The sequence below is a fragment of the Paralichthys olivaceus genome, chromosome 22 (genome assembly GCF_024713975.1).
Source record: "Paralichthys olivaceus isolate ysfri-2021 chromosome 22, ASM2471397v2, whole genome shotgun sequence".
Taxonomy (NCBI): Eukaryota; Metazoa; Chordata; class Actinopteri; order Pleuronectiformes; family Paralichthyidae; genus Paralichthys; species Paralichthys olivaceus.
In genome coordinates, this window is record NC_091114.1 from 13,045,867 (window position 1) to 13,066,506 (window position 20,640).

The 20,640-nt window shown below is 44.6% G+C and overlaps 3 protein-coding genes and 1 long non-coding RNA gene across 4 annotated transcripts in view; 2 read left to right on the forward strand and 2 right to left on the reverse strand.

Annotated features, from left to right (window-relative positions):
- chd3 (chromodomain helicase DNA binding protein 3) overlaps positions 1–8,230 on the reverse strand; it is a 30,592-nt gene extending 22,362 nt beyond the window's left edge. Inside the window, exons 1-15 of the mRNA XM_020105629.2 lie at positions 7,671–8,230; positions 5,171–5,298; positions 4,878–5,066; positions 4,661–4,788; positions 3,694–3,932; positions 3,416–3,549; positions 3,181–3,310; positions 2,676–2,851; positions 2,252–2,527; positions 1,827–2,030; positions 1,422–1,645; positions 1,131–1,262; positions 712–808; positions 403–594; positions 104–304 (exon numbers count right to left, since the gene is read on the reverse strand). Coding sequence (XP_019961188.2) covers positions 104–304; positions 403–594; positions 712–808; positions 1,131–1,262; positions 1,422–1,645; positions 1,827–2,030; positions 2,252–2,527; positions 2,676–2,851; positions 3,181–3,310; positions 3,416–3,549; positions 3,694–3,932; positions 4,661–4,788; positions 4,878–5,066; positions 5,171–5,298; positions 7,671–7,842 — 2,622 coding nt within the window. The 5' untranslated portion in view covers positions 7,843–8,230. The remainder of the gene's footprint in view (positions 1–103; positions 305–402; positions 595–711; positions 809–1,130; positions 1,263–1,421; positions 1,646–1,826; positions 2,031–2,251; positions 2,528–2,675; positions 2,852–3,180; positions 3,311–3,415; positions 3,550–3,693; positions 3,933–4,660; positions 4,789–4,877; positions 5,067–5,170; positions 5,299–7,670) is intronic.
- Positions 6,990–10,435, forward strand: LOC138406561 (uncharacterized). Its single transcript, XR_011239980.1, has 3 exons — positions 6,990–7,128; positions 7,262–7,359; positions 10,295–10,435. It is a non-coding gene; the product is annotated as an uncharacterized lncRNA (long non-coding RNA).
- A 2,253-nt stretch (positions 10,436–12,688) lies between these two features.
- On the forward strand, positions 12,689–14,437 carry naa38 (N-alpha-acetyltransferase 38, NatC auxiliary subunit). The gene is made up of 3 exons (XM_020095716.2): positions 12,689–12,936; positions 13,513–13,687; positions 14,016–14,437. Exons 1-3 carry the CDS (start codon positions 12,856–12,858, stop codon positions 14,138–14,140), a joined length of 381 nt encoding a protein of 126 aa, XP_019951275.1. The 5' UTR covers positions 12,689–12,855; the 3' UTR covers positions 14,141–14,437.
- Positions 14,433–20,573, reverse strand: dnajc3b (DnaJ (Hsp40) homolog, subfamily C, member 3b). Its single transcript, XM_020095715.2, has 12 exons — positions 20,066–20,573; positions 18,890–19,000; positions 18,588–18,712; positions 18,391–18,465; positions 18,143–18,286; positions 17,848–18,029; positions 17,579–17,698; positions 17,348–17,453; positions 17,087–17,207; positions 16,759–16,891; positions 16,402–16,550; positions 14,433–16,155 (listed from the first exon to the last, which is right to left on the reverse strand). The coding sequence occupies exons 1-12, from the start codon at positions 20,148–20,150 to the stop codon at positions 16,013–16,015; spliced, it is 1,494 nt and encodes a 497-aa protein (XP_019951274.1). The 5' UTR covers positions 20,151–20,573; the 3' UTR covers positions 14,433–16,012.
- Positions 20,574–20,640: the final 67 nt, after the last annotated feature.

Consider the following 20,640-nt stretch of genomic DNA (forward strand, 5'->3'; position numbering starts at 1 on the left):
GATGAGCAGAAGTCATTTCATATCATGTTGTTTTCTTACATTTGATAAGTTATAAAATGCAAGCTGAAAATGTTTTACTCATAAGTTTACTGATAAAACTCACCCTCAGTTTAAAGGTCTTCTTTCCTCCTTTGACAGCCGTGTCGTCGAAGGAGAACTCGTTCTCTCTGATGATGGCTCGACTATCCTTGTCTCCTGTGTACGTCACTACGTAGAAGTCAGGTGCCCACATCTCGAACTCCCTCTCCCAGTTGATGATGGTGGAGAGCGGAGCGCTGACCAGGAACGGGCCCTTAGTGTGACCCTGAGGAGCAGAGAGAGAAATATCCACACTCTGCTTCGGTATCATCATTTACAGGGAGGTGGAAATAAGACAATGACAGAAAGACGCAGCTCTGGTACCTCTTTGAAAAGTGAGTAGAGGAAGACAATGGTCTGGATGGTTTTGCCGAGGCCCATTTCATCTGCGAGGATGGTGTCCGTGCCCTGGGCCCAAGAAAACCGCAGCCAGTTCAGACCCTCGAGCTGGTACAGATGCAGCGTCCCGCCTGTCGTTGTGACAAAGTCTGGCTGCTCTTCGTATTTAATCGTCGGCTGGAGATACAGAAAACGATAAGAAATGGAGATTTGGTTTAAAACATTAGGATATAAACAGGAAGCTGCTGTAAATCCGACGCCACGATATGGAAACTCCAGGAATAGTTGACTCACGTCAGTGACTGGTGAAGCAGGAGACTCCTCTTCATCCTCCGGGTTCTTGCTCCTCATCTTCCTGGGTTTGTCTGGATCCTCCTTCATTATTAAATCTCTGTTGGATAAGAAGAAATGATCCAGTAAATGCATTAATCAGCCAAGTGACAAAACTCCTGAATCTGCCCTCTTCATCAATCAGCTCCAACGGTTTATGGTTTCTTCCTTTTCCCATACTGAAACTTATTAAAATCAGTTCACTGGTTTTTGCATAATCCAACTGACAGACGAAAGTGTGACCTCCTTAGCAGAGATAAAAATTCACTTTCAAATACTTTCACTGCAGTCTGAGATTATTTGCATAAAAAGCTTGTTACAATCAAAGATTCTTTGTTTTTCTAGTTTTAAACCTGTACAGTTTAACAGTCGGTCGGTTCTACCTGTGCCTCCAGTAGTTGGCCTTGTAAATTGCAAAATCAGGGATATCCATGTCGTCTCTCTCCCAGGTGCACTGGTCGTAGGTCAGGTCTTTCCACTTCACCAGGTAGTGGTATGTCCCCTTCTTGTCCACACTGACAGGAGGACAAACAGCGATAGCTAATGTTATGTTATTGTGCTACTTAAATTAAATATAGATCACTGAACAATAGCACCAACTTTAAAAATCAACCTTTAAACACTCCAGCAAAAACGTGAAATGAAGCCCAGAAAGTGAAAGTAAAGTCCCGTACCTGTGATTGATGATGCGGTGGATCATCATCCACTCAGGCTTGATGCCATACTTGTAGTATTTGTCATCCAGGATTGCGTACTGGGGATCCTTAGCCCTCCTCTTTTCGCTCTTTCCCACTCCGTTCTCGTCTTCTCCTCCTGAACCATAATCCAGACTGGGAGGCTCGTCCATGTCCGTCTTCCTCTGGTAGTTTCTGTACATCACTGAGTGGAAGATCTCCAGCTGGAGGAAAGACAGACAAAGGGGAAGAGAAAGGGAAATTATGATTTCTTGGTTGAAAGCATTTACGAGCGCTAGATGGAATTGTTCTGCCAAAGTCTTGATGTCTTTCACAGTCCTCCATCCTTGTGATCTAGTCTTTATTCTGTATTTGAATCTCACTTCTCATTCATCCCATTCTCACCTGGAGCTCGGTGATCCACGTACAGTGCCAGTAAGACTGTCCGACCAACTTGACAAAGAACTCCCTCTCGGCTCTGCCCTTCATGGGTGGCGGCGGTGGTGCGTCAGGCGGGGCATCAGGAGCCGGGGGAACAGGAATCGGCGGTGGTGGCTCTCCCCACCGCCAATGGAGGATTTTCTGGACGCGACCTTTGATTTGTGGACACTAGAGCAAGAATACACGTGATAATCAAAATCTGAATATGGATGTCATAGAAATATGAGATTTGTTACCGGTATGGGAGAACATCCTTGGATGACAATATATGTATAAAATATATAATATACAGCCATAATGATCTTTTGCATTCGTTTTCTTAATATGAAAAGTCATAAAACAAGTGAACAATCAGATAAAACAGATGTGAGAGCAGCGGAGTAACAAACCGTGCATCGTGGACACAGCCACTCTCCGTTGGGGATCTCTGGCAGCGGTGGGTTTAGACAGTGGATGTGGTACGACGAGGTGCAGGTGTCGCAACACAACAGTTCACCTCCATCTTTGCACACCCGACAGAACTCCATGTGGTCATCATCCTCCTCCTCCGCCCCGGTGGGGACCCCAACTCCAGCCCCGACGTCTGATATTACTCTGTCCTCGCTGTCCTCTTCAAAGTCCTCAAAGTCCTCGTCCTTTGCTTCCCACTGGATTCCTTCTTTTTCCTGGCAAAGGATGAAAAAGAGGGATCACAGTATATGAAAATCTGAAATGAATGAAACTTAAAATGCTTTCTTCTAATGAACATTTATCCATCCATCTGTCAGAATAAAGGCATGCGTAAGTTAAATCGACTTGTGTAGTTGTACTCACGCAGTGCGGGCAGCTCCACTTGCCCTCGGGGGCCTTGTCCAGCTCAGGCTCCAGACAGACGAGGTGATAAGCTCTGGGACAAGTGTCACACAGGATGATCTCCCCGCCCTGCTGACACACCTCGCAGTAGTCCTGATGATCTGTCTCGTAGCCCTCCCCCTCCTCTTCCCCAGGGACTGGAGGTGGGCATGAAATGACACATAAAGGGAGGAAACAGAAGGAACTTTTATACGACGGGGATTGCTTTTCACAATAAAACATACCTTAAACTGAAAAAATTGCTTGAGCATACAAATGTCTTGAAAGTCAAGTGATCGAGACCCAACTGAAACTGGAAACTTTGCAGGTTTTGTGTAAATAACCATCCAGGTCACTTTTCATAACCATTTGCATTATGTGACTTGGTGCAAAGTAGCAGCAGATCTCAACTTGTCCCAGGAGTTTGTTAAGAGATGTGGACATGCTCAACTGTATATCATTTATGATCGTATGCTGTTCGCCTTACTTTTCTTCTTCTTCTTGGCAGGACGTCCTCGCTTGTTCTTCTTGACACGGCTGGAGCTGTCAGAGCGAACCGAGGAGCTGTGAACGCTGGAGTCCTCCTGCTCAGACTCCTCGTCCTCTATATCCTCGCTCTGACGAAGAACAAGAAAGAGCCGAGGAGAAGGAAAGAAAGTGAACGAAGTGTGTTTACATATCTCCTTCTACTGCATTCAGCACATCATGACCTTTACACTCACGGAGCAGCTCTTCTTCCTCTTAGCACCTATGGGAGATAGCTTGATACGGATGGGTGCCATCTTTTTAGCCTTTGCTAGGGCCTTTTTCTTGTCTGGGACTCGAGGGCTTTTACTGCGTTTTTTGTAGCCAGGGCCTGGACAGATAAGAAGATCATATGCAATGGTTGTGATAAAAGAATGACAAGGTACTGTGCATGCTGTATTAGCAGAGTGTGTAAAGGTGATGTTTGGATCTATGGTACACTTAGTTTACTGCGAGTGTAAAGCTGACGACTGACCTTTGCCCTCTTTCGTCTTGGCTTTCCGGATTGGTGGTGGCTGTGGCAGCGGCTCAGGTGAGGCAGTCGCTGCAGAGACCTGCTCGGCGACAGCAATGGCAGCAGCTGCAGCAGCCGCCGCGACGGCAGCGGCATTGCCCTTGAAGGGGTTGTTAGAGCTGAACTCCCTCCATTTGGCCCCCAGGATGGTCATCATCTTCGACATGGGGATCTTAGGGTTCTTCTTGGCAATCATCGGCCTGTGAGCGAGAGAGCAGGATCGTTGAAAAGATAAAAAACGTGGCAGAACAGGCATAGAGCAGACATCTGACTTAAATTAACCTAATTGAAACCGCCGCTTCTTTCTGTTATTAGAATTTAATGAAAAATGGTTCAAATCACTTGTACATGTATTAGCCACAGGGACAGTTTCTGTAGAAAGCCGGCAGTATCTTTAAAAGCTGTAAACTTTTAGCGGAAGAACTTCAACGACAATTTTACTGAGACGTTTTCCTAAACATTTCAATCTGCCAGAGGAATTGAGTTGATCCGAATTTGACTGCAAAATAACCACCCAACACACACACACACACACACACACATATTAGGCATAATGGATTACTCCATCTTATCAGAGCCAGTGCAGGTTGGAATCAGCCACAGGGACCGAGGCACAGGCTGACACAATGACATACTGACACACTGGCTAACACAGCCAGATGACACGATAAAGACGCAAATGCCAGAGGGAGACACATTCAAGTAATAGTACTTTGAACTCAAGGCTCCTGGATCAGTGTTAAGTCATGGACAGTTGGCTGAGATGAAACTTTTGATCTCATGAATACTGTTCACTTGATCGTTAAAATCCTACGTCAACTTTGGAAACACTATTAAACACTGTCACATGTGATTAAGTAATGAATTTCTAAATAACACTGGACATAAGCTGGTTCATCGCCGTGTAAAAAGGAAAGCAGTGTGATACCTCATGAACTGGCTGAAGGCTTTGTAGTTGGTGAGTTCCCTGTAGTCTTCCTCTGTGAAGGTATGATCAACATCCTCCAGACCCCACTCCTTTGCCAGCTGGGCCGAGTTCTTCTGCTCTATTGGTTGCTGAGAAGAACCCACCAATCAAATGAAAAGGGTCGTGACACAAACAAGGACGGACGTACCGTAGATGTGTTTGAGCAATCACTCTTTACCTTTGTCGTTTCCTCCTGACTGCTGTCCCGGTCCCCATCATCTTTTTTCTTCTTCTTGGTTTTCTTTTCTTTCCTTTCTTTATGTTTCCTCTTTTTCTTTTTCTCACCAGATCCATAGTCGCTGGCGACACTGTCTGAGTTCTCACCGTAGTCTCTTTCTCTGTCCGAGTCTCTCTCTACATTGCTGTCCTGAAGAGGGCATGAAAGAGGAAGATGTTGTAAAATAATTAAGATGGTGTGATAAAGTTATCAAAGTGAGAAAAATCCAGCGTGTCACAGTTTAACAAACGTACAATCTTCTTGCGTTTCTTTGCTTTGGCAGGTTTCCCCTCTTTGTCCTTCTTCTTTGTGTCCTTCTTTTTCTTCGGCCGTCCTTTCTTCCTGCACGGGACCTCTCTGTCTGATGCCTCTGCCTCTTCTTCTGGGAGGAGCGCAAAGGGGGGAGTTAACGAAAGCGTGAAAAGACAGACAGCTATCACAATCAGATGAACAATAATCTACTCACAACACTTCCTAACAAGCCGGCTAATCCCCGCCGAACATAATTACACACAACAAAGACCTGCATGATAGCCAGTGTGGCTGCAGCGACCTCTGACCTTTTCTGAATTACGCCACATGCTAAGCTAGATACAGTTTGTCAATGGGCTAAGTCGATTTGACAGCTGGTGTTGGCGGTGCCACAGATTAGGGATAATTGGTTTATGGTGACGCAAAAGTGTGACAAGTCATCTCTGGTGAAAATTGTTGAGTTAGTGTTGAGTGAGTTGTTGATTTACAAGAAACAATAGAGGAACAACAATTCGAATCTGGGAGGTGCATTTTAAAAACATTTGCTATCAGGGAGCAAATGATGTGGAAATAATAAGGCCAGTTGTACCCTCATGGTACCAGGGTAATATCACAAGTACAGGGAAAGCAATTCAACCTGCAGCCTGACCTGACATGGAGTAAACAAGGAGTCAGCTGCAGCCTCAGCTTCAGACAAAATGCAGCAGAGCATTAAAGCCTGACCAAAATACAAGCGGCGTGTTTGTCTGATTTTATTGTCTGCCTGCTTTTGTTGGTGCGCGCTCCCTCCACAAGCAGCACCAGCAGCAGCACCAGTTCCCTCTCCCTCCTCCACCACCAGCCCCGCGTATCAATGCAGCGTGCCTCCGCCGAAGACGCGCCGGCGGCGGCAGCAGCACGCACGCAGGGCCCGGTGATCCAGAGGCCGCTGGCGGTGAAGTGGAACGACTTTTCTCCCCCCTGCGGCTCTGTTATTCCCACAGCGGGGACCGTGACCACTTCTGTGGCCGCTGCTAGAGGTCGTGAGGGGGTTAAGGTCCAGCCTGACACTAATCTATCCGTCTGGCACGGTCTGGCACGGCATGGCGGCGCGTCCGGAGCCGAGCAAATTAAAGACAATGCATCGCATGATTCCTGTAATATGGATATATAGAAAAATCACACTTTTAGCCATCTTATCACGGAGTAGCCTCACGCTCCCTCCTTAACGAAACATTAAGTGTTTTCTACCACATCTGCATTGCATCCCAGCCAAAGCCTCACCATATTTTATGCATGTTATAAATGATGTGCTCTACTTTCTGCCCCTGCAAACCAACTTCTGTCACAGCAACTTCCAGAAAGCCACGTGCATATCACTACAGCATCAATATCCCTATATTGCTGCTGAACGTCTGCACCTCCTGCAAAAAAAACATGAGGATGAACTGATAACCCAGCTAATTAGAGAGCAGGTATGCTCAGCTACCAGAGGGATCTGCACCCTCATGTCCTGGAAGTGAGCAGCAAGCAGCAGTGTCCTATTTTGACCTGTCATAGCCACAAAGGGGCAAAGGGAAAGGGGGGGGGAGTGCTACGATTTCACACCATCATCCGGCTTTTGTGTGAGCACAGCAACAAGCATCACCTCCTCTGGAGATGGGTATCCAGCACATTTATATTTATGCACAGCCTCGGGCCAGAGGACTCCATGTTTCCAGCCTGCACCCAGCCTTCAGGGCGACCTTGTTACCCCACACTGCTGCATGTCAGGAAACTGTCAAGGAGATTTAAGGGACAACTTCCCCCTCCTTTCTTTTTCATGGTGGATATTAAGTGACCACAAAACCCAGCTGTGACTGAAGTTGGTTTTAAAACTTTTGCTGGTGGAGAAGAGGAAGCGGAGGACTGAATGGGGCCATTGAAGAAAACAGCACATCTGGATTTACATGCGTTTTTCCCTCTCGTGTTGCAGCTGCAGGTGTGTTCATGCATGTTCAGCAACACGTATGTACAATAACTACATTGGACAAATAATCAAGACTGTTATCACTATTGTTATTATAGTTATTGTTATTATTACTATTGTGTGTTTTCATTTTACAATCTGCCAGAGTCATCTTCTACTGTACCATACTGGACGTGTGGAGAAGCTCCGGACATTAGCACAAACTGCGGATGGACTCCGGACACTGTCTCCATTCCTGCACAAGTAAAGTGTTTTTATTTTCTGATAACTTCTGTGCTGTGCCACACTGGACTTGTGGACAAGCTCGGGACATGAGACACGAACTGCGGCTGCACTCCGGACACTGTCTCCATTCCGGCACAAAAAAGTAAAGTGTTTTTATTTAATGAGCACTCCTCTCTACTGTGCCATACTGGACGTGTGGAAAAGCTCCGGACATGAAAAAAAAAACCAACCAAACTGCGGCTGCACTCCGGACACTGTCTCCATTTCTGCACAAAGTAAAGTGTTTTTATTTTTGGTGTGCGCGCTCCCGTCTCCTGGTCTGTTTTTACCTGGCGCGGCGGCGGCGGCGGCTGTTGCAGTTTCCCGAGGCGCCGCCGGAGAGTTTATGTCGCTTGCGTCCTCGTCTCGGTCCCCGTCGTCGTCTTCTTCATCGAAATCTCCTCCCTCGGAATTAACCACCATGCCCTCGTCTTCCTCGCAGGAGCGGAGCGGAGAGGACATTATCCTCCTGTCATCGGGATCCGTCCTCGTGTTCTCGGAAAGCGGCGCGGGGTTAAAAAAAAAAAAAAAAGAAAGAAGATTTTTCTCGCGCGGATGTTTGATATTTATTTAATATTCAAATCTGCACGGGAGAAAAGTGGGGGGCGTTTTGGAATATTTTACACTAGGCAGAGCAACAAAGATGGCCGCCCTCTTATATTTATTTTTTAACAACCCCCCCAATAAGAAAAAATCCCCTTACATAAAAAATGGCTGACTATATTATTTCAGAACGCGCCCCCCTCCCTCCCTCCCTCTGTGCGCGGCTCTCTCCCGTGCGCGCCCCCTCCCTCCGCAAAAACGTACACATTGTTGCAAAGGGGGGAGAGAGAAAAAAAAAAGGGGTGGGGGGGGGAGAGAGTTGCGAGTGCATGTGAGTTACATTGTTACTTGTTTGTTTCTTTACTGTCTGCCCCCCCCTCCCTTACACACACCCTCCTCACCCTCTCTCTCTCTCTCTCTCTCCCTTTACTCCCCCCCCCACCACAAAGTCCGGATCGGTCACGAATCCGACCCACTCCCCCTGGTGTCACTGTCACTTTTGCAGGATCACACGCAACAACTCTCGCTTTCCTGCATTGCAGAGCCCGACACACATCTATCAAACATGGCCACCTTATATTCTCACTGGAGCCCCCACCGTGGTGGAAAGAAATATTTTGGAGCACTGTGCGTGTGAGTGTGAGTGCTGGGGAGGGATTCAGAGAGAGAGAGAGAGAGAGAGAGTGAGAGTGAGAGAGAGAGAGAGAGAGAGGGGGGTTGGGAAAATCTGCCGCAGCCATGCCCAGACTTACATCAGATTGTATTGCTTAAAAATTAACTACTTGTGGTGGGGATGAAAATGATTCTCAATATGCAAACTGCAGAAAACCACCATGTTAAAACAGCTCAGAGCGACTGATCCACATCTGCAGACAGAGGTTTGACAAACACACACGAGCCTTTGTTTTAAAAAATCAGATTGTGACGAAGGCAGAGGGGCCGAGTCGCCTGGATGGCGATGGTGAGGCCACGGGAATCCCTAGACCCCATCCAGCCCTCTTGGTCGGCTCGGGGGCTCGTGTGTTATGACAAAAAGGAATTTTGATTTGCTGCTCACATTCAAAACCTCTCGATGAGACAAGAGGTCAGACTGGAGACAGTGTGGCACTGGTACACACACAAAAATGAGCTGCACGGGGCAAGAATAAAGATTTTAAAGGTTCAATGCAAAAGCAAATGAAACCTGCAACAACTAATGCAATAATCATACGTTGTAATCAGTGAATATTTACTCAGAGCAGCATAAGTCCACGGAACAAACCTTATTTCTTATGAATCTAATGAAAATCTCTCTTCCGCGTGAAACAGTAGCTAATGACGACAGCAACAGGTCTACTTATGAGCATCTGACAGCTGACAGAGGAAAGTATAGAGGAGCAGGAAATGTGGTGAAAACCAACCTTGTGTTATGATTTTCACCTGATGATTAAAACATCTGAGCAGCCTGATGTAATGTCGCACTGGCCTCTTTCCCTTTCGGACATCTTCACACGTCACAGTAGGAAAAGCACACGTGTAACTCATATATGAAGTCATTAAAGCTGGAATCTATTCTGCTGCTTCAGTTTGAGGATCCTGCTGTTGTTCATGTGGGCTCAGCTCCGCACTTTCACACTGAACTTAAACAAATAAAAGAGAATGATGAACAAGTCCTCATACTGGAGTTATAGAAACGAGATAAAATACAATTTAAAAAAGATTGAAGAATGTGACCCTCAAAATCCTCAAAATATTTGAAAACAATAGAAATGAAAGTCTTACTTATGTTCTTCTGCTCACACATTCTTGCCACAACAGTTTTTTTTGCACGTGTCAGTCAGTGCATCAACCAATGACACAATAAGTTAATAAGTGGAAACAGTTGGAGTGTTTCAGGGGACTTTTCGGGCCTACCCTGATGCAACGCCCCTGATTGGAAGGAGCTCTGTGCCATCATTTCTAAAATTATTTATGTAACTCAAATGCTATCGCACACAACTGGTACTTTTGGTATTAACCTTAGGCCAAAACCTGAAACGAAACTATTTCAAATCCCAGATACTAACAACTTCTCACAGGATGATGTTCCAACACTGGATATTTCTGTCTAATGTGACAAGAGGGAAAAGAGAAGCGACAACAATGTGACGGAAGGTGAGAGCCTTGACTTAACGTGTTGCATCCCGACAGCTTATCCTTCCATACCTCCGCTACACCGAGTAACTCACTCCTTCCTCTCCTCCGCTGCGCTGCGCTCTCGTCTGTACAATACGTGTAACTCATCCTCTGCTTTCATACCAATAACTGGAAACCATATAAACAAGCATTTCAATTATTGCCTCATCGGCTGTGCACTCTCTCTCCCTCTCTCTCTCTCTCTCTGCTGCAACAGGTGCCTGAACAGCTCCGGCTCGGCTTGCACCCGGCCACAAATGAAAAGGGAGGAATTTGTTAGTGTCATATCCAACGGCCACATCTGCCAAGAGAGAGAGAGAGACAGTGCGAGGCAAGACCCACGAAGGGGGAGGAGGAGATGTTGTGTATCTGTGCTGTGAAAGTGCAAACCCTTCCCACCTCCCATCCTCAAAAGCCTCTGGCCACTGAGGTGTCTGCAGTTGCCAAATTGGGTGGCTGGCAAGACGGCCGCAGTGTATGTGTGTAGTTTATGTATCGTCACCCACTGCATCCATGTGTGTGTGTGTAGGGAGGGGATATTTGTAGCCATGACTGTGCATGTGTCTGCACTATGGGAGAGCCAGTTATGCTGGCGGCCCTGACACACTGCACTACTGTGCTGTTGCTGTGACTGCCCCCCCCCTCCTGCTGCTGCTGCCACCCACCCCCGTGTCCGTTTGGCGGGGGAGACATGTTGAAGATGAGAGGGAAAAGCGCCTCCCTTGGGTACTGCACTCCAGCTAACACAGATTTTATGCAATGTGACACACACTGAGAGGAAGACAGCGGCTCCGGCTCAGAGCTGAGCTAAGCTGTCTGAAACAACCGAGCGACCCAGGGAGCGGATAATGACTTAATAACACCCATGCAGGAGGGGATGTGAAGAACAATGTCACCCTAACATATTACCACAAAGCGTTCGATGCAAAAGTCTCACATTTATTCTAGTCGAGCATGAGTCAGCTATTAGCCCAATTATGAGTCTTGGGCCGTTTCAGATTTGCAGACTCTGAAGGTCGTGTTTCATTTGCTGCACCAAACACTATTGCCTAAAAAGTCCATTCAGATGCAGATTTTGATAAAGAGGTCACATTCAGTCAAAGTCAGAGAAGGCCATTGGTCATTTACAGCCATCTCCTGAAAACATTTACTTTAGGTCATCTGATCACACGACGGTGACTTACTGGATTATTTACTGTCTCGTCGCCTCCGAATCATATTCAAACACACTGGTCACGACTGGTATGACATTAATATCCCTATCAAGTGCTTTGTATCCAGGCATCACATTCCTCACGTCATTCTTTTGCATGCTTTGTTGCCCACCACACAGTCAGCAAAACTCAAATCAGAATGGATGCAATGCTGCATGCTCTACAGGTTACCTGTATTATGTATTTGGAATGTTATTCACCTCCAGCAGCGGCTCCTGCGATGTCACCGTGTCAATTTGTATCCAAGGCAGCACAACCAAAAATTCATCGCTCCCCCGGGGCTTTCAAACATGACCGGTCCCGTCGGTTCAAGTTCAGGAGCAGGTGTGGAGGTACCCTCCTCTGGAGATTCAAGGATCTTGTTGAGGTTTGAGTCTGAGAGGAGAAGATACACACGTTAGTAAATCAGGGATGCAGCTGAAAACTGCTTGCTCTTTGATTCTTTTGACTAAACAATAATATCTTCTCCATATTCAGGGTAAGCGGCTGAAGTGTTTCCACCCACAGGTGCACCCACACAATTCCACAATCCACCTCATTTTATGTTCACTTTACACTCTGTACACTATCATGACCAAGTTTGAAAATATGCATAAAAAATAGAATCATATATATTTTCCTGGATCTGTGGATACTCATGCGTTTTGACAGTTTTCCATCCTATTATGTCTCATCATATCTCTATTGTCTGAATTATTGCCTAAATTGTTGTTTCTGTATTTGCATTTACTTTTGTTTTAGGTCAAAGGTTTTGGGAATGTATGTGGATGGATACACAACAATACAAACTTTTGTCTTCTCTGTAAATTATTGTTTAAAGTAAAACTTGAAGGAGGATGAAATAAGATTATTGAATCTCTTAAAAATCACAAGTTAAATGGATAATCAGCCATTAAATAATGAAATATGGCCATTGTTGTGTTGCTTTAAACACTGGACCTTTCTATAGAGTGTGTGTTGATTCTGTGTGTGTAGATTTTGTATTGTATTTTATACGACTTTTTTATAGTAAGCTCTATCTTTACATTTATTTTAACTTAACCAAGAGCTGAGTGGTTTCTTCTTGTCCTTCCATCATGCTGTTGACCCAGTGTTCACTTGCATATGTTAAAATAATTGTGAAGTACCTGTGAGGAAATGAAGAGAAATAAAAAAAGCATCGCTGTCTCCTTCTCACCACGTGTGGCCGCCGTTCAGCACAGTTCCGCACACTTTAAAAAGCTTCCAGTGATCATAGTCTCTGTGTTTGTTAACTTTAAAATGTTACAGGAAGAGTCAGGGTCACGTGGAAAGATGTTTGTGTCTGAAAAATATGGCTGCATCGAACACATTTAGCTAAAAGGATGCTAAAGCTCAGGTGTGACGCTTTACGTGTTTTAACGATGAATTCTCACGTGTGAAAGTTAGTGTCCGTTTGTTTCCGGCTCTTCTCTTCTCTGTCACTTTCTCACTTTCTCTGACTTTAAACTTTCATCTCGAATCTAAAAATGTTTTATTTACGCGTCGTTCCCTTTAAACACAACTGGACACCGAGCTTCCGGTTTGGAATTGGTCCGTCGGAGAAATGCTTCCGTGCGCAAACGCAGAAGGAGGAGAGGAAGCGGCCATGGCGACAATGATCGAGGAAAATGGTCCCTCGAGTCACGTATGTAGTAAATGTGTTTTTAGTTTGACTTGATTGTTCTTATTTTTGAAATGAGAGAACGAACCTGTTCGACCTGAAACACACTTTATCAACGTCAAGGCTTCGGTTATAGTTTAACATTAGCTGCTGGCTAACGAATTAGCTTGCACCACTAGCTTAACACCTGTTAAACATGCTGCAATAACCGAGATTTAGAAGATAATACTTGCACATGTAACCTTGGGATTTAAATATCGGTCTGAGTTCATGCACAGTATAAGTTCCTGAGTGTGTGTGTGATTATAAGACGTGTTTCTCGATGCTAGCTTAACAGCAAACTCAGATGTGTCTCAGAATCTCTTGCAGATTATTGTCAGCAATAAAAATAAACATATATTATTATCACAGCTCAAATTCTTTTCTCATACAACTCTTGAAGTGTGTTACCTGTGAGCTTCTAATGTAAATGTTGTTTCGATCCTTATTAATTAAAAACCGTACCAAGTAAAAGCTTTAATTAAATATACATTTGTTAATCAGTGAAGTGAATATCTGTGTCATGATAAAGTCCATAGTTACTTTTCTGTGGACACACAGGAGCAGTCTGGAGTGTCCTCGTCCTTCCAGGCCAGGCACAAACTCGAGGGGCTCCTGAACAAGAACATGAGGATCCGCATGACAGACGGACGCACTCTGGTGGGACTCTTCCTCTGCACAGACCGGGACTGCAACGTCATCCTGGGCTCCGCTCAGGAGTTTCTCAAATCCACAGGTTAAAGAGTTCTTTCCATCACCTATCAACACTTCAATCATACAGTTTGACACCAGAGGAACATGTTGGTTCACCTGCACGAGTGGTATCATGGCAGGAACACTACTACAGCAAGAACCAACTGTGAGCATCTTGCTAACCAGATAATTATTAATTAGTCATTAATATCTTAATTGCTATGACTGGCTTCTTGACTGAAGTTTGTGATCTGTTATGTACTTATACTTTCACAACTTTTATGCTCAAATGTGGCAGGTTTAAATGAGCTGCTTACATTTTAAGATTTAAAATAATAACAATTTGGATCATTCTTCATCTCATTTTTCAGACACGTTCTCCCAGGGTGAACCCCGTGTCCTGGGCCTGGCTATGATCCCTGGTCACCACGTGGTATCCATTGAAGTTGAGGCCGATAGTCTGGAGGACACAGACGGATTTGCTGTGAACCACTGACGAAGCCCTGGCTGCTTGAACAACACTCATGTTGCATTCATGTGACAGACTCTCGTGGAGCCAAGGTTGAGGCTGAGCCCGGAGACCTACGGACATGTGCTGTGGAGGATTTTACAGAACTCCTGTGTCAGAATCCTGACGTCCCTCCATTGTTGAAGAAGCAGTGACAGCTGTCACAGTGTTTGATAAGAAATGGGCAAAAAGCAGATACCTTGATAACTGTGGAAAAGGTTTTTCAGTGCTGTGTACAGGAAATGTCTTTGTTGTGATGTTTTATAAATAAATTGCTGTATTTGAGACTTTGCGTCGCTGCCCTCTTTTATTATGTTTTACAGAATATGAGGAAGTTTGATTGTGTCAGTATTTTAATACACTTGAACATGTCAGCTGCTTCAGTCTGGCAACAGATACAATTGGTGTTGCTTACAACAGAAAACCCAGAAACCAAACAGTCCTACTCAGTTGATTTAAATACAAAGAGCCTGTCGACATTTGTTCACACAATTAAAAAGTAGATGGGATTCAAAGCAGGATCAGTCATTTGACAGAATAACTTAAATTGTGCTAAAAAAAAACAAATGGTTGAAACAGTTGTCTTTCAAGTCAGTAAAATAGGCCTTTGATTAGACCTTTAGTTTGCAGTTTGTGCCTCAGTGCAACCTGGTGGACCAAATACACCTCAGTATAACATTTGACGTGTGCGCTTTCTTTGAGACCGTATCTATGACACCATCAGATAAGCCACTGAAGACACACCTGGTTTGCAAAGAGTCTTTCAAAGGCTCTTAAACGTCTGCAGTAACATTTCAGGGTGGAGACCACGGAGTGTGTTTTTTTGTTTTCCAACTGGGGTAAAAGTGCATGAAAAAGATTTGCTGCAAAAACAGTAAAGAGGAGGAGAGAAATAAAACAGTTCTTCACTCAGTCATCAGTTGCCACAACTTTGTGCAATAAATAGTTGAATGTAGGTTTCACTAATAAAATACTTCACATTATCATAAGTATCAGGATTTTGAAAAGAGTTTGCAAGATCGAGGTTTTGTAGTTTCCAAAATTATTTTCTTTCTCTCACGTTAATTGACTTATTTCTAATTAAATCACAAATATTTGCTCAAAATCTCATTATTTTTTTTCTGATACTCCATCGTACAGTTCAACATATGACCCATGAACAAATTTATATTTCTAACTAAACTTGACATGTTATTCCAATTAAGTGACCGAACAAAATAAAATGGTAATTTAAAGCGAACTTAAAAAACATTCACAGAGTGGCTACAATGATTTAAGATCCATAGGATTTCAGGACTTCTACACTCACAAGCTGTAAAAGTTCACATTCATGTGGAAGCTCGACAACGTGTGACTCTTGGTTTCATTAGAAGCAACAGATTTAGTTTCTCTGGTGAGGAGCTGCTTTGACGTTGTGAAGAATATCGACTGAGATCAGTAAACAGTTGATTCCTTTAAATGAATACTGTGAAGAAAACCGACAGTCATCTATGTCCACGCAGATTAAAAAAACAAAGTTCCTCAATAAGGTTTTTTAAAAAATGGCACAAAAAGAGAAATTAGTAATAAGAGCAAACGTCCCAAAAAAAAAAGTCCAATGCCTTCAACCATCACCATTACGTTCCTAAGGATAGCAGCTTGAAGTAACTCTGTCTTTAGATTTTGTGGTAAGAAGTCCAGGTTCTTTTACTAAAAAGCTCAAGCCTCTGAAAAAAATCAGTAACCCTCAAATCCAGGCTGAAACACAAGTTCTGGAGAAAGACGCCTCCATAAATCTTCTGCCAATGTCTCCTCTGTCTGAAAATGTCCCCCGCCCACCCCTCTAACTGTCCGTGTGTTCGTAAAGTCATCCTACTCAGTCTAGTTGTACTGGAACTTGAAGTGGAAGCTGCCCCCAGAATCAAACGGGTTGAAGTGAAAAGGCCAGTTCTGTTGTCCTCCACCACCCTGCTGGTTTTCTGGGTCCAGCGGATCCTCGCCAGCGTCAAACTTCTGCCTCATTTCTGACAAAACAACAGGAAGGAAGGGGAGAAAAGATTCAAGATCAGAAAGACAAATGATTGTGAGATAACCTTTTAGAAATTTACTTGAAATATGACACTTTGGACAAATAGAACGAGTAGAGTCTCTGATGTACCCTTGAAAATTACACATAAACTGAACTGTGTCGAAACTGACTCTTAACAAGTCGCCGCTTGCTCGATTCCTCAAACTAGAATGAAGTAAGAGTAACTCAGTTAGCTCCTGACCTGGGTCGGTTAGAACCTCTTTAGCTGACGCGATGTCGATAAATTTCTTTTCCGCCTCCTTCTTCTCGGTCTCCGACTGGAAGTTGTCTGGATGCCACTGCTGTGCCAGCTTCCTGTACGCCTTGATGATCTCCTGCTTGTTGGCATTCCTGAGAAAGAAGAAAGTTCATCAGACGATGTGATTTGCAGAGGCCTGATTTGTAGTTGGATGTCAGTCCACAGGAAGCAAATTGAGCCCTGTTATGCGCTCTTCCTTCGAGGGTTGCAGGGTGGTTGGAGACAAGGGTACACCCTGGACAGGTCGCCATTGAATCACAGGGCCGACATATATAGTGAAGCAGGAAGTAAGGAGGTTACCTGTTGACACCGAGGATCTTGTAGTAGTCTCTCTTCCGAGAGACTTTGAGCAGTCTCTGTGCTCGTTCCAGTCCTTCTCTGATTTCGTTGCTTTCGCTATCAAACTCTCTCGCCTCCTGGTAGTCCTCCACCGCTGAAGCCAAAACATGGAGAAGACATTTTAAGATTGATCACGACAAAGTGTTTATCTACCACATGTTTGTTTTGTTTGCTTTTTTTGTTCTGGTTCCTGTTGAAGCAGTCTTTAGTTACTGGACTTGAAACAAAAGAGACTGGGAACCAGTTTTGCTACGACTTTATTCTCATTGATAAAGCTGAGTCCTGTTACCTTTCTCGTAGTCCTGGTTGAGGATGTAAGCCTCCGCTCGGTCTCGGAGGACGTTGGTGTTGCGGGGGGTCCTCTGATGGGCTTCTGAACATGCGTCTATCGCCTCCGGAGCCAACTTGATCTAGTGTTGGTTATAAGCATGAGAAATTTCAGATAAAAAGACTTTAGCGTGAACGAGCAGAGCAGAAGGATCTTCCTGACCATTAGTCACAACGAAAACTTGCACCGGACCTTTAAAAGTACAAACTTTTTGTCCCTCACCTTGACAAGACAGAAGCAGATCCGCTCTTTGGCCAGGTTGGTGTAGTAAACTATGTTAGGCTCCGTTTTCATCACTGATTCATACTTATCAATGGCCTCCTGATACCTGATTGTCGGGAGAGAATCAATTTCTGTTTCAGATTTGTGAAATAATTTAAATCATGGTTAAACAAATGTAAAGATGTACGAAGAATATTATAATAAGGGCATAAATCATATAGGAGAACTGACCCAGCCTCTTGAATGAGCTCCTCTGCTGCGTCCAGCTGTTTGCTGAGTTTCTTCACCTGCTTGTAGTGGCTGAAACACTCCTTGTCATCCTGGTCGAGCTTGAGACACTCTCGGATGTGACTGCGTAGAGAAGGACGGACAGAAGGATGAGAGGAGTGGGGGGTGCGAATGCAAGTACTGTATATTATGACTTTAAACAAATCAGTACAGAGGTTGCTCGGAAGATGAAAATATTTTTTTATGTAGTTTAGTCCAGTGAAAAAGCTCACTTGAGAGACTCGTGGTGCTCTCCGAGGCTGTAGTGGAGCATACTGAGCTTCAGGAAGGCAGCGCGGTTGTCATTGCGCAGCCTTACTGTTGGCGTCAGATCCTGGATGGCTTTCTGTGGGTCGCCCATTCGGATGAAGCATTCTGCACGAAGCTCCCGAGACTCAGGATCCCAGGGAGATAACTGGAGAATGATGGTGAGCGGAAATTCATTTAATTAAGTAAGAATAAGAAAGTTTTCAGCTAACTTCCTCTTCCTGACCCTCTCTGGAGACCCCACTGAAAGCTGACACACACCTCAATAACTCTCTCCAGCTCATTGATGGCAGCATTGTAGTCTCCTTGGTGGTACGCAGCATGGGCGGCCTCCTGCAGCTCCTCCAGCTCGTTTGCTTTTGTTAGCTGGATGTGAGCTTCTTCATGTTCTGGAGAGCGGTGCAACTACAAAAAATGATAGATTTCTCCTTTAACGACATGATTTTCAAACATAATCAAACATTGAAATGATAAAAACAGTGATTTAGGAGAGGGAAGGTTTAACTAACCACTGCTTCAAAGTCCTCCAAGGCCTCCTGCGTGTTGCCTTGCTTTAACAGGATATTCCCTCTCTGCAACCTGGCCTGAAAATGGAGGAGCGTAAAGGGATGACAAGAAGAGGAGGTGTGAAAGAGATCCCCAGGAGACAAGGAAACAAGATTTTTGAGACTGATCTTTTTGGTGGTGAGTGAACAGGTGAGCTTACAGCCAAAAAGTCAGGCTTGAGCTGGATGGCTCTCGTCAGATCGGGCAGGGCAGATTTGGATTTTCCCATCGCCAGGAAAACAGCAGCTCGCTTGTAGTAGGTCAGGTAATTCTTAGAGTCTCCCTCTGGAAAATATCAAGAACACTTCAAACTACATTTCTGTTTAAAATACAAACAAAACCAAACAGCAGTGAGTAGGATGGGTAAGGATGATCATGAAAAGAGCAAAGATACACTATAAATGTCAGCTAGCGGTGAAAATATATCTATGTGTGTCTGCAGGTTGGGGTGTGTAACCTTACCCACAGCAGAGTGGTAGTGGGACAAGGCCTCTGCCAGCTGACCGGCTGCCAAAAGTTTGCGGCCCATTTCCAAGTGGTGCTCAATCTCAACATGAGTCGCCCCCAAGACACCTGTAACATAAAACTGCATGAGCTGCACTGGAGGGCAGATAAAAACGGTTTAATTTTGTCCTGTGTGTCTGTCGCTTAGGCTTTTTAGATTTCTTTTCGCTATTTGATCTGGCATTAACAGAAGGGCAAAAATCATAAAAAAATACACAAATGATATTAGAGTGAGTTGCACCAGCTTAACTGTGACTCTCGTTCCACATTCTCATTCAAGTGTCCAGCAAAGACGGACTAATATACTGATGGATACATGTATTTGTATTGTATTTTATAGTGTTTCCATTTCTTCCTGTATGGCTGCTTTATATCAATATTTTGGAATCAATAAGTTTAAGTACATGTATTCACTTGTCAGGTATTTAGATTTACGTGACAGGGATCTATTGGCAGAAATTGAATATAAAATAATCCTAGTGATATTTTAACTTGTGTTTTTCATCGAAACTGTTCAAACCTTTATATTTAAATATTTCATATTAACATTAGGAGCGTGTCCTCTCTGCTTTGAGTTTTTATGACGACTGAAGGTTACCATAGGAGCTTAAAGGTTCAGTGTGTGGAATTTAGTGACATCTAGTGGGGAAGTTGCATGTTGCAGCTGAATACTCCTCACCTCACCTTCCAAACGTGACAGAGAACCTGTGGAAGCCTTCAGTTGTCATAAAAACTCAAAAGGTTTAGTTTGTCCAGTCTGGACTAATGTAAAAAAAAAACATGGCGGCCTCCACAGAGAGGACCCGCTCCCTAATATAAAGTATTTCAATATGATGGGCTCATTCTCGGGTAAAGAAAATAATAATTTGTACAATTTACATGAAACACATCAGTGGAAATACCCCCAGGATTATTTTATATTCAGTTTCTGCCAACAGAACCTTTCAGCTGAATCTTCCACACTGGACCCTTTCATTTGTTGGATCAGTCGACACCCGGAGAACTTGTCACATTAGCTCAACAGCTAACATCTCTCCGGGAACTTTCAACCAGGGGAAACAACACCAACCATCTGTGCAGGTGTTGCAGCGTCGGCAGGTGAGTGTTTTTAAAGAAGCTGTAATGGAGTCTCACCGTCCAGCTGGATGTCCAGGATGACACACAGCAGCGACAGGGAGCACAGGACCCCGCTGAGTCCGGCCCGTCCGCACGACTCCATCCCCGGACCGATTCACTGCCTCACACCGGCACCAGCGAACTTCGCGGCTCGGCCTTCACCTCGACTGGAAATCCCGCTGCGCCTCATCGAAGTGTAGATTTTCTGTGCGAAGTCTTCATCGTTCGTTTCTCTGCCGGAGCCGGAGAGCTGTATTTACGATCCCTGCGCGACTGTGGTCCGTGTGGAAATCGGACACGCCACAGAATGGTTCCCCCCCCCCCACCTCCCTGAAATAAAATAAAATAAAATAAAATAAATTAAAAATAAAATAAAAACTCTTCAACAGCGATTTTCCACCCGGAAGAGGAGCACGTGGACTTTATGTGAAGTTAAACCCTCTTGTCTCAACATGACGGAGGAGAAACTGAACAGCTGATGACTTCAGATCTGAGTTCATCTCCGCCCCGCCCTCCTCTGGCCTACATCTCTGTGATTGGTCCACAACAGCATTCATCCGGGTTCTCCTGGAAACGTGGGCTTCTCTCATTGG

Coding starts and splice junctions, on each gene's coding strand:
- naa38 (XM_020095716.2), top strand. CDS start 12,856: ATGCTTCCGTGCGCAAACGCAGAAGGAGGAGAGGAAGCGGCCATGGCG. Junction 12,937..13,512: donor AAAATGGTCCCTCGAGTCAC/GTATGTAGTAAA, acceptor GTGGACACACAG/GAGCAGTCTGGAGTGTCCTC. Junction 13,688..14,015: donor GGAGTTTCTCAAATCCACAG/GTTAAAGAGTTC, acceptor CTCATTTTTCAG/ACACGTTCTCCCAGGGTGAA.
- dnajc3b (XM_020095715.2), bottom strand. CDS start 20,150: ATGGAGTCGTGCGGACGGGCCGGACTCAGCGGGGTCCTGTGCTCCCTG. Junction 18,466..18,587: donor TCAAGCCTGACTTTTTGGCT/GTAAGCTCACCT, acceptor CTCCATTTTCAG/GCCAGGTTGCAGAGAGGGAA. Junction 16,892..17,086: donor CAACCAGGACTACGAGAAAG/GTAACAGGACTC, acceptor TTTTGGCTTCAG/CGGTGGAGGACTACCAGGAG.